Source organism: Labeo rohita, chromosome 13 (assembly GCF_022985175.1).
Source record: "Labeo rohita strain BAU-BD-2019 chromosome 13, IGBB_LRoh.1.0, whole genome shotgun sequence".
Classification (NCBI taxonomy): domain Eukaryota; kingdom Metazoa; phylum Chordata; class Actinopteri; order Cypriniformes; family Cyprinidae; genus Labeo; species Labeo rohita.
In genome coordinates, this window is record NC_066881.1 from 2,283,395 (window position 1) to 2,303,542 (window position 20,148).

Below are 20,148 nucleotides of genomic sequence, written 5' to 3' on the forward strand. Positions count from 1 at the left end.
AATAAAACAGAACCTACTACAAAGTATCAGTGTAACAGTGCTTGCAGCATTTTTCACCAGTTCTATTGCAAACCTTCAACACTGGCATTAGCAATAATGCATTCAAGTAAACATCACTGTTGCACATTTTCAAAGCCAAAATGTGTCATTTTTGGATCTTAAAATACTTTCTAGAGACAGTCAGAGACAGTCTGACATAAGAAGCTTGGCATTAGCTACGGGCAGGACTATCTGTTAGTGTGACCATTGAAAGGTAGAGAATAGCACTTGTTAACCCTGTTTGAAAATACTTATTTGTGCAATTTTTGCAGTTCTATTTGGTCAATATAGTGGTGCAGAAATGACACGCTTCAGCTTCGATGTCCTTTCACGAGTTATTTTAGTACTTATTCTTGTGTATTAAATTTCCAACCCTTTGAATGAAACGGCCAAATCTGTTGTCATGTCCCTGCGTCTGCTGATTTGTATAACTGCTATGGTCATTCATCGGCTGTCTTCTTAGAAAGACGGAATTCCTTGTTTTCTCACTTATGTGACTCTGTGCGGGTACATAGGCTGGCTGATGCCTGCTTTCAAATGAGCAAAGCGGCTCAAATCTGCTATACAGCCTGTTTGCTGAAACGTGTTGCTTTGACAACAGATCCGTTCTGGTTAGTGTCGAGTCTTTCTTCTCATTCTGAGAAACGACCGTGGATTGTTCCTGTGTTTTGGTAGTCTCTGCATTTGCTGGTGTGTTAGAGGGATGAAGCTCTTCTGTGCTGAACCGAGGCGCAGATGTCTCTCCCACCAGGCCAGGAGAGTGATTCTCAGCTCCGGGGATCTTCGCATTATCTCGCTTCAGTCTGCTGCTCTCTACGGACTTGGTGGAATTGGCAGTACTACCGTGGCGTTTCTTGCCCTGCGCGGTGTCATCATAATCTGAGAGAATCGTATCAGTGCTGCTTCCCATTTTAAGACTTTCTGCGTTCTTTCCCTTCACTGAGCTGTCCCCCTTTTGCGGGATGTTCAGAAGGGATTTTATTTTCTTGGTGCTCCTCTTCAAGAAGCGCTGCGATGATGCGCTGTTCGGTTTCGAAGGCGGACTGTCCTCTCTGTCCAGCAGCGTTGCCGACACAGTTCTCGAGGGAGGCTCTTGCCATATGTTTCCTGAGGTAGTTGTGCTCTCATCTGCCTTTTTGAAATCATGATGAGAGAAAGACCTCTGGTCCTCTTTGAAATTTGGTGTGTACGCGTCTTTTCTGGGATTCTCGTTTGCAGACACGTTGCCGATTTTCTGTCTTCTAGGTAAAGATGCGTACATGTACGTACTAGAGGGCTCGTTTACGTCACTGTTATATGTATTGCACCTGGGATCGGCCAAGCTGTGCCTTTTGTATCGGTCCTCTTGCTGGTAGTCATGCTCTCTTTGTACAAATCTATTTTTGGCTCTGTTTAAACTTGCATATAATGCATCCCGTCCGGAGCTATAGGTTGAGTTACTTCCTGAGTTTTCCAAAATCTGTATACTGCGCCTCTTTAGCATGTAGTCATCATGCTGAGCTGTCTGATTCCACTGCGCTGAAGAATACATCTGAGCGTTTGACTGAATTCGTGCTGGATCTTGGCTGGAGGGCACTGAATTATTGGAGTAGCTGTTCGTTTCCGGTTGTTCTGGTATGGTGGATGTGAAAACAACCGATGACCTGATGCGAGAGTGTTGTGGAGGACCCATTTTATTCTCCTCAAATTGGTCGAGATAGTCATAGTTCTCTCCGTAAGGTGCATCGTTGTTATTGTTGAGGTAAGACTCTATTCTCCATGTCCGAAGGAAAGACTTGGAAGTGCTTGCTAAACTGGGCATGTTTTGCCTCATGTTGAGAATTTGTTTGTCGTGGCCGTGGTAAGATTGGCGCGCATTCGAGCCTCTGAACATCGGGTTGATGATGTAACTTTCATACTGGTTGTCTGTGTTGTTGGGGAAACCACTATAACGGTTGCTCTCTGCCGCCACGTTCCAATTACTGGAGCCATACATGGGTAATTTTGGCAGATACACAGGCTCCTGCCGCTCTCCTGCATAGCTGTGTCTTTTGTAAAACTCTGATGTTTCTTGAAGCAATCGAGCATGCGGTGTAACAAGTGGTCTTTCTTCAACCTCTCTCAGGGCCGAAAATCCTGATCTCCTTTCACAGGCTTGCCGGTAAACAGCGTCAAGCGTATGCCTTAAATGATCTTTCCTTTCAAAAGGGTTGCTGGAATGAATCATATAACCATCCATTTTCCCACTGGGCTTTGTCTCGCACTGGCTCATGCTGGCAGTCTGAAACTGAGCTGGGACTGTCGATCGTGCATACAAAGTCCGAAATTCCTCGTCATAAGTCTCCACTAATTGGCCTGTTATAACCTGAACCATGCTGAGGTTGATCTTCTCGTAGGACCACATGAAGCTGCCAAACAAGAAATGAACATAAACATAGTTATTAAATTCAATCTCAGCAACATATGCAAGCGTGTTGGAATGCAGTTTATCTTGGGTAAAGTATAAATGACTGCAATCATCTGAAAAACGCTTCTTGGAAGCCAGCAATTTGTGCTTGTTTGTTGACATATGTTAAATGTTTTTGGAGTCCTTATATAAAGTGGCTGTGAGATGTATATATGGACACATAAGCCACATTAAAAAACATACATGTTTACAAAATATTCAAAATTAACTTAAAAAATAAAATAAAAATGTTTTTATTTTGTTTTTTTTTTATGTTCATTTTTTTAAAATAGTTTAATAGTTTAATCTAATGCAATGAAATTTGTACGTTCAATTGTGACGGGGGGGGGGGGTAATAACATTAATTAAAAATAATTAACAATAATTAAATAATAATAACAAAAATTACAATAAATAAATGAATTATGCCACCTCACCTGTATGATCCAAAAAACACTTTTTGGCAGTCAACAAGAAGAAATTTCTGTCCCATTCCTCCATTGAACTTTACCCCAGATCTGCAACAATACTCCTGGCCTTTCACTGTGCGTATCCTCATATTCTATTAAGAGAAAAAAGTTAGATACATTTTAGTTATAATTCAAATTTTTACTGTGTCGGCGATGATAGCCCGGGCGTCCCGAGTTCAAGTCCCAGCTCGGGGACCTTGCTCAATCTCGCCCCCCTTCTCTCACTCCCACTTTGCTTCCTGTCAACTTACTGTCCTATCTGAAATAAAGGCATAAAAATTCTGAAAATAAATCCTTAAAAAAATTACAAAATTCTTACTGTGCATGAGTCATCGGTGCCCATTCTATCATACAGAACACGTATTTGTCTTCATAAACGTTCATAACCAAAATGTGATAAGACAAGTTAAATACTGTGTTCATATTTACATATAATCAGATGGAGCACGTATGCATATTTGGCGTGTTGGCAAGGGGAGGACTCTGAGCTTGGAATTTTGCCCAAACCCAAAGATCTCCACGACTATCCTAAGCTGGGATAGGAATAATTAGTAGTGAGGAGTTTGGGTGGAGAAGGGATGCCAGAAAACTGACAAAAGTAGGTTGGCTGTATGTAAATTAACTATTGTACTAATTATGTTATTTACCTGAATGAGCTTGGTTGATTATTTGAACGTGCTCCTTCATAACTTTGCTAATGAAACATCATTTAGTATCACAGTATCCTTTAGTACCACAAGCCTGAATGTTTAAATGTAATTAAGAATTTTATTTTCAAATTTCAATTATTTTAAATTTTAATTTCACTTTAGATTAGGAGACACATATTTACTATTAACTAAGAGTTTTCCCTTAAACTCCTCATTTGCTGCTTATTAACAGTAAGGTAGTTAATAAGTTTAGGTATGGTGTTGGATTAAGAGATACAAAATATGGTCACGCAGAATAAGGCATTAATATGTGCTTTATAAGTACTAATAAGCAACTTGTTCATAGTGAATAATCCCTAATCGAACGTTTTACCAGAATTTGAATTCAATTGAAATTTGTTTTGTTCTGAGAGCGTTCTTAAAAGTATTAATGAAAATATGATTGGTTGTCCTTAGTGAATATAATCTGTCTGATGCAATAAAACTCCCGCCTCTGAAATCATTTTCCTTCTTGCTGATGTGATGATTCCCTCTTACATTTTGAACCCCTATCCTTCAACTACCTTATTTCTTTCTTTTTTTTAAGATGTACTTTTTATTCAAACAATTCCCGATGAAAAAGTCCTGTCTAACTTTTTTTTCCCCTGTGAAAATCCTGTTTTGTGTGTGATTTTGTGCGAAATTATATAGAGACATTGTTGAGTCTGTTTGGCAAAAAGAAAATAAAAGGCAAACAAACGTCAATTATTGCTTTGCAAACAATGATAGTGACAGTAAGTCTGTCTGTTAAGGGCAAAGGGTCAGTTTTTATCACTGCTGTTAAAGCGACAAAACTGTTAAAGTGTCTATGTACCATCTGTGTGCACCTAAACAACACTGATGATAGTGGGCATGTAAAATGAAAATGAAATGTGTCTGTAGTAAGGAAAGTCTGTTGAATTTAAATTTAACTTAATAAATCAACCATTGAAGTTTCAGGATCTGCCTCAGTAGCTGTTGCTACACTGTGTGGTGACATTTGAATATACCGAGTTAACAGACATTCAAAAAATGTCAGTAGCAGAAAAATACCCTGATGATAACACTTAGTGAGGTGTGGTGAGAAGAATCATAATTGTAGCTTGTTTTTCATATAATAATAGTTAATGCCCTCTGGGAAGAAGTGGGAGGGACAGTGTTTCCAGTTCAGAGCTTTTTTATATGCTTCGTCATCAGTGCATGACATATTTCCAGGTGTCGTCATATTTGACAAGAAAGTCTGTGTGAATAAAAACGATTTTTGGATAAAAGTGTCTGCTAAATATCTGAATGTTATGTAAATATAAATGAATAAAGGGTTACCTGACTTTCTTACAAAGAACAAAGACAGTATTTAGTTGAAATCAGTCATATAGAAGACATTTTCTACTTTTCTTTCTTTGGTCATGTATATGTTTAAGTTTCTCAAAGAACGACTCTGTGGAAACAGCTTTCATTTACTTTGTTGCCCTGAACAAGGGAAGACAAGTTCTGAGAGAGCAGAGCTCTGTAAAAGTAACAAGAGCAACAGCATGACAGGTTTGCAGACTGTTGTTGACGTTTTGTTTTTCTGGTTATGCGTTCTGTCAGTCAAAGTTTTTACACTGACATCAGCCCCAGCCATCATCTAGAAGAATATAATGCAGATAAATGAGGAAATCTGGTCACACGCAGGAATCAAATATATATGTATCTAATAACAAATATTTCATTTGTTGCCTTGGACACCCGTATTTCTGAGCTCTTAAATCAACATGGTCACAGATGAACAGTTGCTGTCCCTTGGGAAGGTCCCGCTCAAGGGCTCAAAAGCTGCAATTGTGCAAGTATAAAATCAATGTCTTTTTCTCAGGACAACAGAAAACCTTTTTAGCATAGTTATGGCAAAATTAGGTGTGCAGTTGTTTTATGTATGTATGTATGTATGTATGTATGTATTTATTTATTTATTTATTTATTTATTCCTTCCTTCTTTCCTTCTTTCCTTCCTTCCTTCCTTCCTTCCCTCCTTCCCATGCTTATCTCCACAATGGTGACTTCAAACTTGATTATTTTCAATAAAACATCAACATCTTAAGTTGAAATAACATTCTCTCATTTTATGTTACATTATCTTGATTGAACTAGGTTATAACAACAAAATTAGAATTATAGGTAGTGTCACACAGAAAAACTTTCTTAAAGCAACAACTGCACAGGTTAACTTTTTACAGTGTAAAACACCATCAAGGCAACACACATGACACTGTAGCATTGGTTTGTGTGTGCTCAGCTCTTAATTTGGGCTTGAATGATCTGGAACAGCATTTTGACAGTTTGTTTGTCAATTCACTCCATTTTCCATATGCTCCAGTACAAAAAGTACGTTTTGATCCAGCACACACGTTCTGTCTCCTTTAGCGAGCGCACTCAGTCGAGAAAACTTTTTGACAGTTTGTTTGTCAATTCACTCCATTTTCCATATGGTTCATACATTAGCACACACGTTCTGTCTCCTTTAGCAATATGCTTCCCTCTTGTCAATGGTAGAGGCGACATATTCATCTAGAGCAGCAGTTCTCTTCATCTAGAGCAGAACGGGACACTGTATCCCTCTCAGACACGCACTGCACTTCGCTCCATTGTGTTTCAATTGAAATCACACAATGAAATGCAACCAAATACTTTTTTGATATGTATCCACTGATATGCAGTAGGCTTAATAAAAGGTGTATACAAAGCAAGGCAAGAATCATACCGCTAGACCAGGGGTGGCGAACGTCGGTCCTGGAGAGCCGCAGCCCTGCAGAGTTTTGCTTTAACCTTAATCAAACACACCTGAACAAGCTAATCAGGGTCTGAAGGGTTACTAGGAAGCTACAGGCAGGTGAGATTTTATTAGAGTTGGAGCTGAACTCTGCAGGGCTGCGGCTCTCCATGACCGGAGTCGCCACACTTGCACTAGACCAAACATAACATAAGATGTTTTGGAATATTTATCCTTTTCTGTATTTTATTTATTTAATTTTATTTATTTATTTATTTTTTGCATGTCTTTGTTTTGTAAAAGCGTGTTAATATGTTAAGTTGTTTTGGGATAGAAATCATTTTGATTCTGGCATGACTTCAAGACAATATACAGTTGAATATGGACACTTACCCTGAGTTTCTGGATTTGGATGTCCTGTTTTTCTATCATATTGAGAAAGCTTTTGAAGTGATAATGGTCAAGCAGAATATAGACAGGAACACCTCTGACTGAGGCATCCACCACTTCTTTAAAGATGTCCACGTCGGTGAAAACATCCATCGCAATTGCTATGACCTGTATAGACATAAAAAAATGAAAACATAATAGAAACATCAGTCTCAGAAGATTTTTGAGCATTTACTTTCAGAACAGACTGTCTCTGATATTCTCTTAAATCAGTGACATCCCTGTCAGTTACAACAAAGCTGAACAAAGCAGAGGTGTGAACCAGAGGTGCCAGCCCAGAAGCTGCTTCAGTTTATTAAAACGGCACCCTTCATTTTCCTGCATATTAAAAAAAAAAAAAAAACACAACACATCTAGGTTTATTTCAATAACTTGAAAGCGGCTTTCATGAAACCGACATGGGATTATATGTATTTTTTTGGGCATTTTCCCTAGTATTAAACAGAAAGAAGTCAGGGGAGAAGACTGTACGGTTTGCATTATTAAAAGATTTAGTTCTAGCATCTGTCTTTCAGGTTGAGCGACATTCCATGATTCAAGCCTTGACAGGCTGAAGTTGTTCCGTTAATGGTGAATGACAATGAGTCTTAGGGTAAGTCTTAGCTCACCACACCCTGTACCACATGTGCTGATTAACACATGATTAAATAAAGAATTCAACAGAATTTGATGAAACCACGTCAGTATGAGCAATGCTATACAATGAATAAACTTGTCTGACCTTTTACAGTTTTGTATTTCGAATCAAGCAATAAGCCATGAGACGCTTTATGATACATTTTTACCATGACCTTTCAAAAAGTGCCTAACAGGGGTAAAACAGTTTCTGTTTTATAAAATAAGGACACTTAAAATAAACAAGCCTTCAGTTTCACTTATATCTTGTTTATGTAGACATAATAATAACAACCCATGTTTTTCCTACATGTTGTACTTTTCATCGATGGCTCACACAGAGAGTCCTCATGCATTGTTATTCAAAGTGTCTCTTCTCATCTGCATCTTAAGGAGCCATTCATCCTTTCTAATTTACTTGTTCTTGTGCCATTGAAATACTGAAAAGGCTTTATTACTGTCAGGCACAATCAAAGCTAATAATATATTTTTACTGCTTTTAAAATTCATTTGTTCTGAAAACGCACATACAAGAAAAGCATATGCAACACTGCACTTAGAAATACAATTAAATATATAATGGCAATTATGATTTTAAAAGCTTGCAAGAAAAAAAGACATTTCTCACACCTGCTTCTACTATTTTATGCAAAAACCCATCAACACATCTACAAAAAAACACCCGGGAACCTCACACTGCTGATGTGCTGTCGATATGTTTCATTGTATGATGTTCTGTTGTCTACACAATTTTAAACCACCTTCAGTTTAATTGAATCTTGGTTTGGCAGAGGCCAGTATATCAGTCGATATCATTTGTCACCCTAAATGAGACCTTCCCCTAAAACACAGCCGACAAGATACTGTATACATTGCTCAAGTGTTTCATTGCTGTGAGTCTACTCTAGGGAGTACATGTAATCAGAGCGCCAGAGCCACACGAGGTGCAGTTCATTCAGCACACTGAAATTGGTTTGGTAAATCCACGCCCTCATGAGACGTTGTTCTAGGTGGTTGCCTGTGTCGCCAAAAAGGTCTGACTGGCTCTGCTCTGCACTGGAAGAAAAAAAAATGAAACGTGATCCATGGTCTACAGTATTAAGATTTTGAGAACATTTCAATTTCTTCACATGCAAAACGTCATGCTTCTTGCACTGGTAACCTAAAAATATTGACATCACTGAATCAACTTAAATACAAATTATGCCAACAAATCTGTCTATTACATTTTTATAGTATAAACCAGGTGGAAGTAGCTCTTTAAGGTAACAACTAACACTTTTTGCAGAGTGTGAAGGCAATTACAATTTTCTCTGAGCATCATCTTATACCAAATAAAAGCGATGACAAAAATAACATTAAAATTGTCATTAGATTTGTCACTACACCAAATTGTTATAAATCAAACAACACATCACAGGTTTCATAATTCTCAATATCACCACAAAATGAATTAACAAATGAATAATTTAAAAAAAAAAAAGGTGGATATCAAAAAATGTATTTTCAGTCCAGCTCTAATCTGGTAAATGTCACTATATTAAGATATTTTAAACATCAACATCATGATTTTTTGTAAAGCTCTTTTAAAACAGCTATATTGTAAAAAGTGCTTTAAAAATGAAATTGACTTGATTTGTCAGCAAACAACAAACTAATAAGCCTATAACAGTAACAGTAACATTAAAATCTATAATGCCGTAATGCATGTTGGAAGCTTGCAATTTTCAATATTTTCAAAAAATATTTTTTGTAAATGATTGTAAATTATCATGTAATACCAAGTAATGATCACATATTTGTTATGAAACCTTTCAGAACTCAGTGGTCTTCTCCACTCAAAAATATGTTTTAAAGGGGTCATCGGATGCCCATTTTCCACAAGTTTATATGATTCTTTAGGGTCTTAATATACTTATCTATAATATACTTTGGTTAAAAATTCTCAATTGTCATGTAAAACAACACCCTTTTTACCTTGCCAAAATCAGCTCTGCAAAAATCATCTCATTCTGGTCGAGGCTGCTTTAAATGCAAATGAGCTCTGCTCGCCCTGCCCCTTTCTTCTCTCTGTGGAGTGACAAGCATGTTTACTTTAGCCGCATTTACCGCGTTCACCAAACTTGCTAACTAGCACATTATTAGGAAAGGCGATCGCAAAGATTCATAAAAAAAAACCCTTATACTCACTTCTGCTGTAAGTGAAGCTGGATCATGAATGATTTGCGCGAACATAGACGGATATATGTAGATCGGGAGGTGCATTCCCTTCACAAACAAATGTAATCTACTGCATCTTCAGCGGCTCAGATGTCGGGAGTAAATGACGACCACTATGTTCATTATTACATCCAGCAACACAACACCTCAATCGCTCAATCGGAGATATACTTGTCTAACTTACATTCCTGCTCCAGCATCGAAACAAAGAGGGCGGACTGTTACAGCTGATCTGAGGTAAAATGCTCATGTCAATCAACTATGGTGGGAGCGGCCTCTGTGGGTGTGACGCCACAACGACAGGCATCTGAGAATGGCTCGATTTGAAAAAGGGGATATTATTTTTACAGATTAATTAAAAACCACTGCATGGATTTTTATCATTATAGGGCAGATTTGTACATACACTGCCAACACACATTAATGTTTAAACAACATGTAAAAGTGAACTTAACATCCGATGACCCCTTTAAGAGAAACACAGATTCTGGATTCTGTTGCGACTTCCAATGCTTTATCAAATGACATGACACTTCCTGTTTTAGCTATTGTTGTCACAACAATAAAGCTCAGCCAACAACGGATTAATGAGAGCACATGTTGACAATATTGTTCTCAATCACAACCATCTTTCTCAGTCCATCAGTGTACCATGTGTTCAATAGAAGCTCTTAGACGTGCGGCCTCATTATAATATGAGCAAGGGCTTTAATCATCTTTCATAATCAAAATACAAAGAAGACTGCATTGCTCAGAAAGGAGGCATTGCTTTCTCACTTATAACTAATAAAGACTGCTCCACACCCCAGCAGTAGGGCTTTCACTGCATGACAAAAATGTTCTCATAGGCACACCTAGATGTTACTGCCACTCCTGTCTCATCAACTGCAAAGAGAGCGATCATTTCAGCATTGCATATTGCACAACTAGTTCCACTGTTTGCTCAGTGTTTGTTCAGCACAGTTTAGCTGCCACTGTTGCTGGGGAGAGACTGCTGTAATTTGTACATGACTGATGCCTGAGGGAGAAAGTGATGTACCTGGCCTTATCACATCTTTAGCAAGAGTTCAAGACGTCACAACTGTGGGGCTGCTTTCAAAAGCTGTGATTTAAAGGAAATCAATCTATAGCCTCCTCTGTGATTATGAGGGACTCACAGGGTGAACAGACAGGGCAGTAAAATGGTTGGCACTTTTCCTATACTCATGTGACAATGCAGAGGTTTATTGCTCTGACAGACAACGATGCTGTTCTCATCAGTGCCCTGTATCAAATGACTTATACAAGATGATGGACACCTACTCATTAAAAATGGTATTCAGCCACAGAAAAACAAAAGGAAAAACAAAAAATCCAACATTCACTATACTGGTAAATTATTTTTCTGAGTCAGTTTAACTCCAAAATCAAAAAGAAAGAAACAAGAAATCGTATCATGACAAATTGAGCACATTCAACCCCCAATCCTCATTACCATAATGGGAAAGAAAAAAAAATCAATCAGTGGCACTTTTTACAGTCCTGTTCTGCATATACATACTAGTACAGTTAATACACTGTAAAAAAAAAAAAAAAAAAAAAAAACATTTGTTGAGTCAACTTAAAATAATTTGTAACCTGGCTGCCTAAAAATTTTAAGTTCAGTCAACTCAAAAAAAAGTTTATTCAATTTGAAATGTTAAATTATACTAAGTGACATCTTAGATATTTGAGTTGAATCAACTTAAAATTTTAAGGCAGCTGGGTTACTTACCCACTTTAGCAAACACAAATATCTAAGTTGTTACTTAGTACAACTTAACATTTCAAGTTGAATAAACTTATTTTAGTTGACTGAACTTAAAATTTTAAGGCAGCAGGGTAACAAATTATTTTAAGCTGACTCAACAAATTGTGTTTTTTTATTTTTTTACAGTGTATAGGAATTATATTAACTGTGTAATGACTAGGTACTAACCAGGTAAGCCCATATAATTTATTTATATTACTCAGTACTTCCTTCGGCTACTACACTGCAAGTGCACATACAGTACTGTACTGTACTGTAAAGTGCAACCAAAAAATATAATTTTCATTATCTTAAAGTCAGCATGAAATGGAAATACACTCTACTTTCTAAAATTATGTCATTGAACAGTTTGTGAATGATACATCCATGCAGATGTGATTTATGTTTTTTTTTTATGTCATAATTGTACCTTCTAGTGAAAACAACGTTCTCTCTGTTGAAAGATGTAGGACTTCTCTGTTCATTTCTTCTGCTTAAACTCTGCCCATTTTCTTACAACTGACTGCAAGCAAGAAAATATTCAGTCTGAATTTCAGTCAGAATGCGTCCGTCCAATCAACAACAGATGCCCTACATTTTTTTCTTTTTCAAACATTTGTTTCATGCAGCCGTATATCACAGTTTGAAAGAAACAATCTGTTGCTTCCTGTCACTTACATCCTGACTTTAATGAGGAAAAAATATATATATGATATATGATTCAATTTAGAAAATGTTCAACCATCATGGCAGAATATCTTGTACTGTCTCTTATACATAAATACATATAATTTTAAATGATTATCCAATCAAGAATAATGGGAATTTGAAGTAAAACCAATATGCGGAATATACTTGTCATGAAAATAATGTCACTTTGAAATGTACTTATTTATTTATTTATTTAGGTAACACTTTAGTATAGGGACCAATTCTCACTATTAACTAGTTGCTTATTAGCATGCCTATTATTAACATTTTGGCTGTTTATTAGTACTTATAAAGCACATGATCATATTTTACATCCCTAACCCTAACCAGTAGATTAACTTGACAAATATCTTACTATTAAAAAGCAGCAAATTAGGAGTTTATTGAGGCAAAGTCGTAGTTAATAGTTTGAGAATTGGACCTTAAAATAAAGTGTGACCACAATTACAAAACATTCAATTTAGCGGTAATTAGCTAAATGTAAGGCTTTAATTCCAAGGTGTCATGCATGTCAAACCTTAGCTAATTGCATCCAACTGAAGAGACGAAAATGGTGTAACTAAAAATGGATTTTATTTGAGCCACAGAGTGTACTCTGAGAGCCTCTATGATGTTGTTTTCATGTAGCGTGCTAACATAATTTATTTAGAAAGGCATGTCTTTAGGGGAAATTTTCACTTCACTCTAAAGGTAGAAGCTGACTGCAAGGCTGAACACTGAAGAAAAGCATATCTATATGATAGGTGATTCCAGTGAAGATCAAAGACAAACTTTGTATCTCCACATTTAAAAAATCTCTACTCATGTAGCCTTGATCTGTTACTATTAGGCCCTAAAGAAAAATAGCACGCTACAATAACAAATCACTCTAGAAGATGCCTAGAAAATAACTTTTGGCCACAGAGGTCAAAGTACTACCACTGACCTTATTTGAGGAAAACTATTTATTCATATTACATAAAACATACCCTGTAATACCCAGCCTTATGACCAGCCTAATAAATAAAACATTAAAAAATTAACTTTTTATGTTTTTTGTTTTGTTTTGTTTTGTCCATACCCAATTAAAAAATACAAAACAAACACTAATTTAAATTATCAAAGTTTTTGAATTAACTACTCATTCCATGAAGCTTTGCGAATGACAAAGTATATGTGAACAGTGCATTAAATAACAAACACTGATACAAATACAACTATGACTTAAGTCATTGATTATAGGTTTACAGTGAATGCAATATCTTTAAATGTATACAAAAATATGAAAACTGTTTGACGATAGCTTTTGCTTCAGAAACGAGGGTAGTGTAGCTCTTCACTGGAAATGAGAAAATAAACACAGACTTGTGGCTTCCACAGAAGCTTTTTTCATTGCTTGAACTTTGGAGCTCATGGTAGGCCTTTAACAATATTGCTTAAAATCAATTAATCTATGTAGAAAATGAATGGGACATGCAAAATCCGACGGTGCACTCTATTAGCCTTTCGGGACTTTCAAAGATTTGCTCATTTATTTATGGCATACTCAATAGGGTGACAATCTAACAAATCTTCCCAAGAGTAACCTTATCAACATGCTGCACCATCTTCGATTGTGGAAACAGTCTCCCTGGAGCAACCTGAGGTTAAGTGCTTTCTACAAGGGCACAGTGATGCAAGTTCATGGATCACCCCTTGTGGGCTTTGAACCTACAATCCTTCAATTACCAACCAGATCTGTTACCAACACCATTCAAAAGCTCAGTTTGATTCTAGGGCATTCTTGAGCTACGTCTACTTATGCGTGCAGCTATGCGTGTCTCAATGCAGTTCAAAAGCACATGATCTACAGAAGGACTGGTTTCAAAGAGGCGTTTATTTACACCCCTTTCTGCATGGTGTTTTATCAACATTACCTGCCTGGCATCCTGTATTTGTTTGCGGATCACTTCTTTGATAGTGGGATTGTTTTGCCTTGGCGGGTGGAACAGCAGGTCTATGTTGGTCTCGAGCCTTCTGTGCGGGAATTCTGGCCAGCCTAAATCCAGGTTTGGCGGGTCAGTGTCAGAGTGAGTGGGCCAGTACGTGCCCGTGGAGGATGTGTCGTCCTGAGGACAGTCCACTTCCTCTGAGTGGTTGCTGGTGGGGGGCTGCACAGCGCTCTCAGTAATGTGGTTGATTTCCTCCTCAGAGAGAAAACTGCATATGCCTTCCTCTTTGATGAAATTTCGATAAGAAGCTTCTCCCTCTTTGACTAGGCAGTCGATGGCTAACCGATACGCTTCCTTGTAATGCGGCTGTATGTAATCTTCCGCCTTGAACTCTCCCTTTGAGGAGGACAGCAGTGAAAAATTGGATTCCATCACGGTGTTGATTTGGATCCCTCAAAACGCTGTACAGCCTTTTCCACCTAGGAAACAACACACATGATGTTCAGCAATTCTGTACAGCAACAATATTCTGTAACAACTTAGATTCATGCAAAATAGCAAGCTTTACACATTTTTAGTTTTTTGGTTTAAAGCACTGATGCAAATTTTTTCCAATAAAACCCTCAAAGAACAGTCTTCACTGGCTTATAGACACTTTTTATTCTACAAAATCACTCAGAAAGCAATTATTACTGTAGCTTTGAGCATGAGGTCCTGCCTTGAGTTTGTCTCAACTCTGTGGCTATCATGGTTTGTGTCATTGCAAGAACTGCTTGCTTGAACATGTTATTCCTCCACACTTATTTGGTATCCTGAAAGTAAAAAAAAAAGCTAAAAAAACAAACAAAAAAAAAGTGTAGATTTAAGACTATTTTTGATCAACAGGTAAGTATATTGAAATAAAACTTCTAAACACAGTAATTTCCTGACAGTTAAAGGTGTTTTATAGCCTACTGAATCATACTTAGACTTTATGCTGTCAACAATGAAACCACTTGGGAGAAAACTGCCAGGGGACTTATTTCTTAGCACATAGAGGACAGTGGTACAAGAGGAATACCAAATTATTGTTTTAAGTGTAAAAATATAGCAGAAGTAGCACTGACATTCAAAAACAATAGACTTGTGACAAGGCTCCTGAAATATTCAGGTCTTCACTTTAAGTTTTCATTTGGTGATAAGTGAATTTTTGCTACAAAAAGAGCAGGAGAAATACCATGCAAGTGTCTCAGAGCCGGCAAAAGTTATGAAAAGAGTGACATTTTATCTCACAGAGTACGACGCAGCCTGCAGGAGTGACATCCATGGTTGTTGTCACCACTAGAATTACCTACTGTAGCCAAAGCACAATAAACTCATTTAACCTCTTCCAAGTCCCATATTTACAAAATATAGACTTCTGGGAATCCATAATATGGTCTCAAGAGACCAAGTCAATTGGATGTATGAGTGCTGAAGGTGTGAGGGAGTTGTGCTTTATCAATGCTGTTATGAATTCACACAACACTGTGTGATGTAATACAAATTTACATTTACATTTTTTCAGCATTACAATAAAGATATTCATTCTCCCAAGGTGAAAATCCTTCAGTGGACATGTATTTCACTCAGTCTTAACGCTTTTGACCAGCTGTGGGGTATTCTGTAGAGATAAGCTAAGCAAAAATTCCCAATCAAAGACCAGGGCATTTAAAGAAGGTGGCCCTCCATGAGTTAAACAGGACAGATGTAAAAACAGGACTGATGTGACCCTCAGTGCCAAGAAGGATCAGAGCAGTATACTTAAAGTTCTTGAGGACATACTAAGTATGAGAATATTATACATTTGCTGAATTACATCAAGGGTGTACTCATTTCTGCAATCCTTCATTTCAACAAAATTGGCTAATTTACTTATTTTACAGAAGATATTGGCATATATTTTGTTGTTTTTATTAAGTATATGTTTAATACATTTCAATATATATGAAGAGTTCAGATGCAAAACCAGCCAAATCCATCTGACGTCTTTCTTTAAAAAATGCATTTTTATCAGGCTCAGATGTATAGGTTTCTATGTAAGTACCGGTACTTCTGATTGGGCTGAGGCTGGTATTTTAGCAAGTTTGAAGAAAAATTATTTGATGGACGTATAATATGTGTCAAGAGCATTCACTCAGTATCATTATCTCATTTTTGACCGAGATGGCTTGTAGCTGGTTTTGCATCTGAGCTCTTCATATATATTGTGTTTGGTTGGTATTACTGTTAACGGTAACACTTTATTTAAAGGTGTAATTCTCACTATTAACTAGTCATTTATTAGCATGCATATTACTAGAATTTGAGCTGTTTTTTATGACATTTATGGCAAGACACGCTAGTTGTGTGAGCTCAACAGGGTACCTGCTGCATATAGAATAAATTAGATTGCTATTAGATTGCTGAAATGAATAGTGACAAATGACACCTCATGTAAGTGCACATCATTTTTGTCGGATTTGTCAATTACTATTTCACACATATTTTGTAAATTTTTTTAATGAGTACACATTTAAAACTTAGCAACAGCAGTGAGAAAACTCCCCAGATGTAACATGTTCTGCTGATGATGAAACTGTGAGTGACTCACTGCTCTGTAATTATTTTTTCTTCGACTGAAAATGTGAGAAAGTATTGACATTATTGCATTGTGCTGCTTTGTTACTGAGTCAGGCCAACAGAAACAGAACATTACATTTCCAACTTAATCATGTTTGCCGGTGTAGGACAGTTAGTTTAGTTAGCTGACACTCTCTAAATGTTGCCCGCTGTGTAAGTCTATAAGCCCTGAAGAAAAATAAAGTTATCCCAATCATCTCAATAGTTGCAGGACCCTTCAAGCCTGCTAATGGTCACTCAGACAAACTGTTTCAAACTGTTTGAACCAATTGCATAAGCTGTAACTGTCACTAAAAATAGCTAGTCGGTAGGTGGAAAAAACAGTAAATGTCAAAACATTTACTATAATGTAATGAAATATTTACAACCAATATGATGCTTTCCAGGGAAAAAAAAAATCTAGTGGCACAGAAATTATGCACTTTAAAGAAACAAGTTAAGGCTGTCGATAGTCCTTTCTAATGATGTGTTGTTTTTCAACATCAAGGATTTAATAGTATATCATAGGGTAAATCTAAAAAATAAATAATGAATTACTCAACTCAGTTAATACATATTCATAGATTTCTTCAGAAACAACCAGTTCATTCATTTGGAAACTAATATTTGCTCTTTCTGTTTGATGTTTTCAAGTCAGTTAGCTATAGATGCTATATCTACAAGTTACAAACACATGCACAGGTGAACAAAACTGTAACATATGCAATCAGTTAAAAACCACACACTAGAAAACCTTGTTGCCATTAAAAAAGTAATTTCCCAGAATCCATTAAGGTTCATCCTATTTTAGATTCATCCCATCAGGCATAATTAATCCATTCGACTTGACTTGACTTGATCAGCAGGTGCAGAGATCTCCACAGGCCTAAAGCATTCACAAGGGGTTGGCATTCAACACTTAAAGTCATTCGGAGCCCCACCTGCTCTAACACGCTGATTAATACGCTGACTGAATAACAAAGGCAGTTTTAGTCAACCAAAACTAAATGCTGGGTGTTAAAACAACTCATTTTGTGGTTCTGTGACAGAAGAGTATTACTGTAATAACTATATTTTCAGTAGTGTAGGATTTAGCAGATTTATAATGTGTATATAAAAGATTTTGTAAATTTATCTTGCTCGCAAAAGCACAGTTTCACTAAACACTTCATTTAGAAAGAAAAAGGGAAAAAAGGTAACTTTTCTAATATTTGTTCGTCTTAGAGATCATAAGACATCAGCACATTCCAAAGATAAAACTAGAACTAAAATCCATGTATAGAAAAAGACTATCCGTTCATGAGAACCCTATTTGTTCATTATACACCTTGTCAGAACTAGTTTGTCACAGTGTCATGCACTCACATTGTGCTTTAATACTGAAACGTAACTTTCAAAATCAATACAAGTAACCTGTCATCTGTACTCTGCAGCTTTCTTTTTCACTAGATCCAAACAGTTCAGTACCTACATTCAGTAACACTGAGTACAACATTCAAGTCTTTGCCACTTGTAAAGAGTTACTTACCTAAGAGGAAATCATCATGCTGTGTCTCTGAACATTCTTATTCCGTGTTGTATCAGGACAGATGAGGTATGTCACAAGCTCAAGGAGGTTTGCTAGTCTCTGAAAAAAAAAAAAACCCTGAATGTGTCTGAACAGGAGAAGTGCTGAGAACCTGGTGAAGGGTGGGGACTCAAGTTTTCACATGCAAATAATGAGAGCGTCTCACTGGCCAGAGGCAGTAAACCTGTCTGACATACCGAAGACACGCCTCTTCCCCTCTATCTTACGTCCTGTGCTTCTATCCTTTCAGAGGGTTCATAGTTCACTCAGATAAAGCTGACAGTTTCTATTTCTGACATTTCTGACTTCTATTGTCTTCTCACTGACAGAGGTGATGTTTTGTAAATGTGACGTACAATATTTCAACAACTCCTTTCTTGTTGTACTAAATCTAGTCCTTCACAGCGTGTGGAAAGGCAAAGCATGCTAATGTTGGTGTCTTACTGAGAGGACATCGTTTTTTATGAATGAATTCATTTATTTTTGGAGGCATGTTTTGATCTATCAAAACAATCCTGACACTATGGCTCTGTCGTCTGCAAATTGCCAACTTTTATAAAAAGGCCTCTAAAGATCAAGGAGACTGTCAAAAAGCTTCTGGGACACACACGCTTGCCATAAATAATCGCATCTCGACTTCAGTGGGGTGCGCTGCTTATTCAACAGTGCTTAATGTGGAAGGAACACAGGGAGTTTTCATGTGGGCGGTTTTGTCAGTTTACCCCCATACATGCTCTTTTGTGCATGTGAGCAAGTGAGCATTTCATAATCCTTGTTATTGTGGTGATTCATTTGTAGGATTTAGAATTGAAAACCATTTCTGAAGAACCGTTTCTTTTTTCCTTTCTGAGGAAAGTAACTAAATGGTTATCACGAAGCTTTGTTGCTCTTCTCGATGTGGACAGAACATAAAGTAGTGTGACGGTGTTTCATGCGACTGCTGTTTGGTGTTGTAGCTCGAAGGCGCTGCCGAGTCTCCAGTACAATGGAAAAAAAGCACTTGTTTTTTGTCTTGAGGGATCAGCTGAAAGAATCAAATGTGATGCGAGCAAAAGACCAGAATACAAACAACGCGAGACAAAGACCGTAAAGAAATAACAACTTTTTTTTTAATGATTTGGTCAAAAATGTTTACAGTCTGTCTCAAACTCATGTGTATATGTACTTAGGGCTTGTGAAACTTGAATCAGTGTAATTATTGACTAGTTATTCATGTGACCAGGGTTGAGCACTCTAAAAACCCAGAATTTGGCAGCAAACACCATGTCTTTATTTGACATGCCAGAGTGGGAAAAACCCTGTTATTACCCCCTCTTGCTTAGGAAATGCATTCTTTCTTTCTCACAGGTACGTCTTGCGTATGTCACAAACACACCAGAGGCCTTTCTGAGTGGAGAGAGGCATATCATTTGGCTGCATTGTTTGGCTATGGCTTGAGGATTTCAGAAGCAGGTGCAGTCTTTCAGGCCACATTAGGCACATTAGCACATTCACAACAGGTTTCTGTCCCTTAAGGTAACTGCATCAGAGTTGAGTAATGTTATCCGGAAGGGAATCTTAATGCAAGAAGCCCACACTGTAATATACGTCACCTGAACCATATCGCGTTTCGTGTGGGCTTGTTCCAGCAAGCATCCCTGGTGTGAATGATGGAAAATAATCTTACTCATCTGCCTAAATGATATGATTTCAGTGTTTGTGGAGTGTTTACCTGCGTTCCCATGGTCCTAAAGAAGACTCAAAATTTCCAGTCATTAATAACAGGCGGGATAACTTGTAAGAAAAGCTAAGAAAGAATGTGATTGGATCGGGGCTCATAAAAGTCTAGCTCTCACCTTACAATGTAAAGTTTTTTTTTTTTTTTTTTTTTTTTAATATCCATTGAAACCTTTCAAGAATATGTCTGACTCATGTTGCTATTACTATGTTGCACAAGGGCT

The 20,148-nt window shown here is 37.2% G+C and overlaps 1 protein-coding gene across 2 annotated transcripts; it reads right to left on the reverse strand.

Annotated features, from left to right (window-relative positions):
• Window positions 1-6: 6 nt before the first annotated feature.
• Window positions 7-18,307, reverse strand: fam83b (family with sequence similarity 83 member B). Of its 2 annotated transcripts, none has more exons than XM_051125317.1 (5): window positions 18,170-18,307; window positions 14,008-14,501; window positions 6,742-6,906; window positions 2,902-3,026; window positions 7-2,426 (listed from the first exon to the last, which is right to left on the reverse strand). In XM_051125317.1, exons 2-5 carry the CDS (start codon window positions 14,452-14,454, stop codon window positions 380-382), a joined length of 2,784 nt encoding a protein of 927 aa, XP_050981274.1. In that variant the 5' UTR covers window positions 14,455-14,501; window positions 18,170-18,307; the 3' UTR covers window positions 7-379. The 2 variants fall into 2 exon arrangements, with proteins under 2 accessions (XP_050981274.1, XP_050981275.1); XM_051125318.1 differs by lacking the exon at window positions 18,170-18,307 and adding an exon at window positions 11,832-11,924 and having other exon boundaries at window positions 14,008-14,142.
• Window positions 18,308-20,148: the final 1,841 nt, after the last annotated feature.

What these genes read in the sequence shown, in the direction of transcription:
- fam83b (XM_051125317.1), bottom strand. Translation starts at nt 14,454, where the DNA reads ATGGAATCCAATTTTTCACTGCTGTCCTCCTCAAAGGGAGAGTTCAAG. An exon ending in AAATACAGGATGCCAGGCAG is followed by an intron (nt 6,907 to 14,007) that starts GTAATGTTGATA and finishes ATGTCTATACAG; the next exon opens with GTCATAGCAATTGCGATGGA. An exon ending in GTGTTTTTTGGATCATACAG is followed by an intron (nt 2,427 to 2,901) that starts GTGAGGTGGCAT and finishes CTTGTTTGGCAG; the next exon opens with CTTCATGTGGTCCTACGAGA.